This window comes from Sinocyclocheilus grahami, unplaced genomic scaffold (genome assembly GCF_001515645.1).
Source record: "Sinocyclocheilus grahami isolate Dianchi unplaced genomic scaffold, SAMN03320097.WGS_v1.1 scaffold512.1, whole genome shotgun sequence".
Taxonomy (NCBI): Eukaryota; Metazoa; Chordata; class Actinopteri; order Cypriniformes; family Cyprinidae; genus Sinocyclocheilus; species Sinocyclocheilus grahami.
The window spans coordinates 488,669-494,791 of NW_015505691.1; the positions used below are offsets into that span (position 1 = coordinate 488,669).

Consider the following 6,123-nt stretch of genomic DNA (forward strand, 5'->3'; position numbering starts at 1 on the left):
TAAAATTGAAATAACAAAAACTGGGAGATATTTTCAGGCGAGTGTACTCAATACTTTTTATTTGTTGTTCATTTTGTAAGGGTGTTTTCCCTACAGTGGTTCAGGCTGTAGGATTGGCGAATGACTAAAGAAACGTTATCAGCACGATGGTATAAAACTGTACATTTCTTGTCTGTTACCACCCACTGCCACTTATACCAACGACGGAAATAAGCAGTTATAATAGCTAAATGTGTGGGAGAGTGTTGCTATTGTGTGACTATATTGTATTGGTAGCACTTCAAAGGTAATGTTGATTCAAGTCTAGTTAGCACATAATTTATGGTTTATTAACAGTATTTTGTTATGGTTACACTTAAATTGGTTACAAAATAGATGAAGGATGGTAAAACATGTACATTTAAAGGTACCCAGCATGTATGCAAAATATTACCTGAGAGGAAGAAAAAGAGGGAGGGCAGAGCCCCAAGAAGTGCTCCAACAAAGAAAAGAGGTAGCAAACGAAAAGAGCCGGAGCTACAGTTACAATCTTCTTTCATCCCTTCCTTGACCATGTGACTAAAAACCAACTGTGAGACATTCAAAAGGACCAATCAGCAGATTACAGGTTCACCCACTGGGCAAAAGGTGTGACAATTAGTAGACCCCCGATGTATATATTGACCTACAGGCCTTGATCACTATCAGCACCTCTGTGCCTTCAGGAATGCCAAATGGCTCCTTTGTTATTCAAGATTTGGGTTTGGGACAGGAAAGCAGAAGTCTTTGATCATTTTCAACCCTACACTTGGATCAGTATTCTAAAATGAAAAGCTTTTGAGACACATGTAAGGTTCTGGATAGAAATTATTTAGGTGCAACTACATCCTTCTGAAGAAACTACTAATTATTTGGATCAGTATTCTAAAGTGAAGATCACGGTAACCCACTAGTAATGATTTAAGTGTTACCAAATCTAGCAAAATGAATTACTAACCAGAATCTTACAAAAACTTCAAAAGTTTACAATGACTTCAGTAATTACTAGTGAGTTATCACAATCTTCACTTTAGAATACTGGTCCAAAAAATTAGTAATTCCTTTATGCTGCGTTCACACCAAACGCAAATAAAGCGTCTGGCGCGAATGATTTCAATGTTAAGTCAATGTAAAGACGCGTTTACGCGCGTCTGGAGGTCTCGCGGCACGAATGAGGCGTTTAGCGCGGCGAGGAAGACGCGAATTGAGCGTTTCGCGCGAATGGTGCTTTTTGTGGATTTACGCGTTTGACGCAAATTCGCGTCTGACGCCCGAGTTGAAAAATTTTAACTTTGGCGTCAATTCGCGCCGCGTTAACCAATCAGGAGCCTGCTTGCTGCTGTGGTGGCAGGCCCGCCCGGAGTCACTCATTCTAAATGGAGGAACGACTGATATTATCAGTGAGCAGTCACCCAGAGATTTATGACACAAGTTCATATTTCTATAGAGACAGGAATAAAAAGGACCTCGCTTGGAAGAGTGTCGGTGAGGAGATTGGGCAACCTGGTAAGTTGTAAATACACATTTCACTTTTGAGTCACGTACACGTTTATCGACACGCGGCCTTCCCGCCGTTTTTTACAACTATTTCCCCCCTACAGCTACTTTTCGCTAACAAGATAATGTGTTTATTCAGAGGATGTGTGCAGAAAAAAGTGGAAAAGCCTCAGGGACACCTACCTGAAGGAGAAGAGGAAGGAGATGGAGAAGAGGAGTGGGTCAGCAGCAGGGTCAGTGAAGAAGGGAAGGGTGCGTCCAGGGAAGGGCCGCATGAGGTTCCTCCGCAGCGGGAACGCCTCATCAGCGACGAAAACATGGGGCTGGGGTCCTCTTTCTTCAGCACCAGGTAGAGGCTGGTCAGGAGGCAGATGAAGTGTGCCAGCCCGGAGAGCCAGTCCAAAGGCGGAGTTCCCCAGAATCCCACCGTCACTGGTCCTGCCGTACCCCCCAACATCGATCACCCGGAAGCGATACTTCGCATCCACAACTGCAAGGAGAACGATGGAGAAGGTTCCCTTGTAATTGTGGAACTGGGATCCTGAGTTGGGGGGTGCCTTCATCACCACATGCTTCCCATCCACCGCTCCACAGCACAGAGGGAAGTTCCACCGCTCCTGGAATCCCTCTGCGATGGACCTCCAGTCATCAGTGGTGGGCACAGCCATGTAGTCCTCCACAAGGCAGTCCCAGATGGCAGTCACTACCTGGGGGACGATCTGGCACACCGTGGAGACACCAACCCTGTAGCTGGACGCTATGGTCCTGAATGAGTCCCCAGTGGCAAGAAACCTAGAAAACATTGTTATAAATATTATTATAATGTTATTATAATAATATATTATTATTATAATATTATAATATTATTATAATATTATAATATTATTATAAGTACACTGCAATAGTACCACTTTATTGAATTTAAAGGAAGCCTAAATCACAAATTAACAAGGATTAAACCGTGACTGAAAAACCAGGTCTAAACCAGGACAAAAGTAGGACTCAACCAGGTCTAAACCACGATTATACCAGAATAAAATCAGGTCTAAATAAAACTAAATCAGGACTTAAAATACAAAGACCTACTGAGTATCACTAGAGAGAGCACCAACAGTAGTATCCATAGTTTTAGTTTGAGAAACATTGATAGCATAGCGTATTTTAGCATACTGTATTTAACATATATAATATACTGCATTTAAAATACATACACATTTACTAACCGAAGACAGATGGACAGGCGCTCCGCAGCTGGGATAGAGCGCCTGTAGTTGGTGTCCTGGAGGGTGATCCTCACTCCGACGCGGGACAAGAGGTCATCAAATTGGGCGCGAGACAGGCGGAAGTACCGCTGAAATCGGCCGTCATCCAGGCGCAGCTCCTGGAGCAAATGATGAAACTCGCCAAACTGGGAACGCCTCCGGAGGGTCTGGTGGACCCAAGTACGGCGACGCTGACCCCTACGCCGCTGTTCTGCTCTCCAGAGCAAATACAAAGTGGTAACTCTCTCGATGAATGCTCGATCAACATCAGCCATCTTGCAAACAGACAACCGCCTAGCACTTGCCCCTCCCACAAGAAGCGGATTTCGCCTCGGACGCGCGTCAATTTCGCTTCAAACGCTTGTTTTTTACGTGCGTCTATTTCGCTCTAGACGCGCAAATGCATTCAAAATGTTCAAGCGGCAAACTAGACGCGGTAGATGCGAATTTGACGCTCTATTCACGTTTGGTGTGAACGCAGCATTAGAAGGATGTAGTAACAGCTAAATAATTACTATCCAATACTTTACAAAGCCCTCAAAAGCTTACAATGATTTCGTGATCATTGTCGTGATCTTCCCTTTTTGAATACTGATTTAAAATTAGTTATTCCTTCTGAAGAATTTGGTAATACTTGAGTCAATACTAGTGGGGTACCATGACCTTCACTTTAGAATTAATTATATATTATTTGGGAAATTTGCGATGGCGCAGACGCTGATGGCTGCCTCCGTGGCGTGCTCCGCAGTTGTTTTTGTTAGTTTGTCCTGTCTTTAGTTATATCCCTGCAATCAGTTTCACCAGAGACAAATTGCTGAACATTCGGAAGTACACACCACCCGATATTTCACCGGTTTTTGACTATTCTGATGTTTTGCTGGACATTGTAGTCGGGGAAGCTGCTGCGCTGATCAAGCACTTCAGGACGTGCAGATGGAGGAAGCTCGGGCAGCGCAGATTCAGAACGCAGTTGCCTAGCATCCATCTGGCGAACCTCCGCTCTGTACCCAACAAAACGGACGAACTCCTTCTGCTCTCCCGGATAAATAAGGATTTTTCAAACTCTGCTGCTCTGTGTTTCACGGAAACCTGGCTGAAAGATGCCATTCCGGACAGCGCGTCGAGTCTCCCGCCCTTTCAGCTGTTCAGAGGATTGTGACGCAGAATCAACAGGGAAATCACGCGGCAGCAGGACATGCTTTTACATCAATGAGAGGTGGTGTACAGATGTAACTGTGTTAAAGAAGATGTGCTGTTCAGATCTAGAAGTGCTCTTCATTAACTGCAAGCCTTTCTGCTCGCCGCAGGAGTTTTGCTCATTCATTCTCGTCAGTGTCTACATTCCTCCGCAAGCGCACGTGAGCTCGGCTTTACAGAAACTCACTGATCAGATCACAGACACAGAACAACAACACCCGGACTCTGTAATCTCTAATCATTCTCAGGGACTTTAATAAAGCCAATCTCTCCCGTGAACTGCCAAAATACAGACAGCACATCACATGTCCCACCAGAGACAGTAATATATTGGATCACTGTTACACCACAATAAAGAATGCATATCACTCTGTCCCATGAGCAGCTTTGGGGCTCTCTGATCACTGTTTGGTTAATCTTATACCGACCTACAGGCAGAAACTGAAATCAGCTAAACCTGTATTAAGGACTGTAAAAATATGTACTAATGAAGCAGAGCAGGATTTAAAAGCTTGTTTTGACCTCACTGATTGGAGTGTTTTTGAAGCTGCTGCCACCGATCTGGACAAGCTCACAGAGACTGTAACATCTTATATCAGTTTCTGTGAAGATATGTGCATTCCTATCAGGACTCATTTAACCTACAACAACGACAAACCATGGTTCACTGCAAAAGTCAGATAGCTTCGTCAGGCCAAAGAAGATGCTTACAGGAAGGAGGACAATGTATTGTATAAACAGGCTAAATACACACTGGAAAAGGAGATCAGAGTCATGAACACTTGACAATAACTGTGGAACACACACTATTTATTCACTCATACACTTATTTATCTAACACACATACTCAGTCTACATTTCAATTTGCACATAACATACCTGTACATACAACTGTCTATTGTTATATACCTGTACATACAATTGTCAATTTGTTTATTTTTATTCCTTATTTTATTCCTATAAAAAGTGTTCTATTTTTTATAGTTTTTTTGTTCTGTCACTGTCATTCTGTTGCACTGTGGAGCTTCTGTCACGAAAACAAATTCCTCGTATGTGTAAACATACCTGGCAATAAAGCTCATTCTGATTCTGATGTATTATTCACATTAATTATGAACCTGTATACAGTAGTTCTTATTAGTTCTTGGAGGTATGAAAAAATAGTAGTAACTGATTAGCTAATAGTGAACTACCACATTCGAATAAGCACTATTACTTACTAATTCATTAATCAGAGTTTCTTGTTAGATACTAGTTACTAGAGTGCTAATATTGCATTACCTGTGTGTTCTTGTGCAGTTATTCAGTAATGATGTATTCTGTAACAGTATTCTAAAGTGTTACCCAGATGAAGTTTCATTTATAAGAATAGTGAGCATTGTAACAGAAACCCGCTGCATTCCTCCACCTCCGCGATTGTAGGTTGCTGGTTGGGCCATGGGACATACATAGATGAAGCATGTTAACGGGATAGTTCACCTAAAAATTCAAATTAGCCCATGATTTACTCCCCTTCAAGCCATCCTAGGTGTATATGACGTCCTTCTTTCAGACGAATACAATCGGAGTTATATTAAAAAACATCCTGTCTTCTCCAAACTTTATAATGGGAGTGGATGGTAGCCCAAAATTTGAAGTCCAAAAAATTGAACCAATCCATTATAAAAAAAAGTCCACATGGCTCCAGGGGGTTAATAAAGGCCTTCTGAAGCGACACGATGCGTTTGTGTAAGAAAAATATCCATATTTACAACTTTATAAACCTTAATCTCTCGCTTCCGCTAACTGTCATACACGCATTCACGAGAGAGTGGCGTCCAGCGGATGACGTAGCACGTAGGCAAGCGCGGTGACGAACGCGGAAGTGACGAACATGGAAGCACAGAGGAGAGAGCAAAACAAAACACCGGTCACGAATTAGTAGTACAAAACGAGGATTTGTAAGCCATATAAGCCAAGAAGACACTGGTTTTCCTTTGCTGTAAACAAAACTCGTTTCTCGCAAGACTAGCATATTCTCACTGGAGCTTACGCTACGCCTACTTCATTTGCTGAATGCCACTCTCTCGTGCGCACGTACGACAGTTAGTGGAAGTTAGAGATTAAGGTTTATAAAGTTGTAAATATGGATATTTTTCTTACACAAACG

General features: G+C 42.6%; 1 protein-coding gene across 1 annotated transcript; it reads right to left on the reverse strand.

Moving 5' to 3' along the window:
• Positions 1-1,694: 1,694 nt before the first annotated feature.
• Positions 1,695-3,141, reverse strand: LOC107554734 (uncharacterized). Its single transcript, XM_016237331.1, has 2 exons — positions 2,739-3,141; positions 1,695-2,307 (listed from the first exon to the last, which is right to left on the reverse strand). The coding sequence occupies exons 1-2, from the start codon at positions 3,050-3,052 to the stop codon at positions 1,695-1,697; spliced, it is 927 nt and encodes a 308-aa protein (XP_016092817.1). The 5' UTR covers positions 3,053-3,141.
• Positions 3,142-6,123: the final 2,982 nt, after the last annotated feature.

Bases quoted from the DNA above. Each gene is read 5' to 3' on its own strand.
- LOC107554734 (XM_016237331.1), bottom strand. From the start codon at position 3,052: ATGGCTGATGTTGATCGAGCATTCATCGAGAGAGTTACCACTTTGTAT. The intron at 2,308-2,738 runs GTTAGTAAATGT...AATGTTTTCTAG, and splicing joins CGCCTGTCCATCTGTCTTCG to GTTTCTTGCCACTGGGGACT.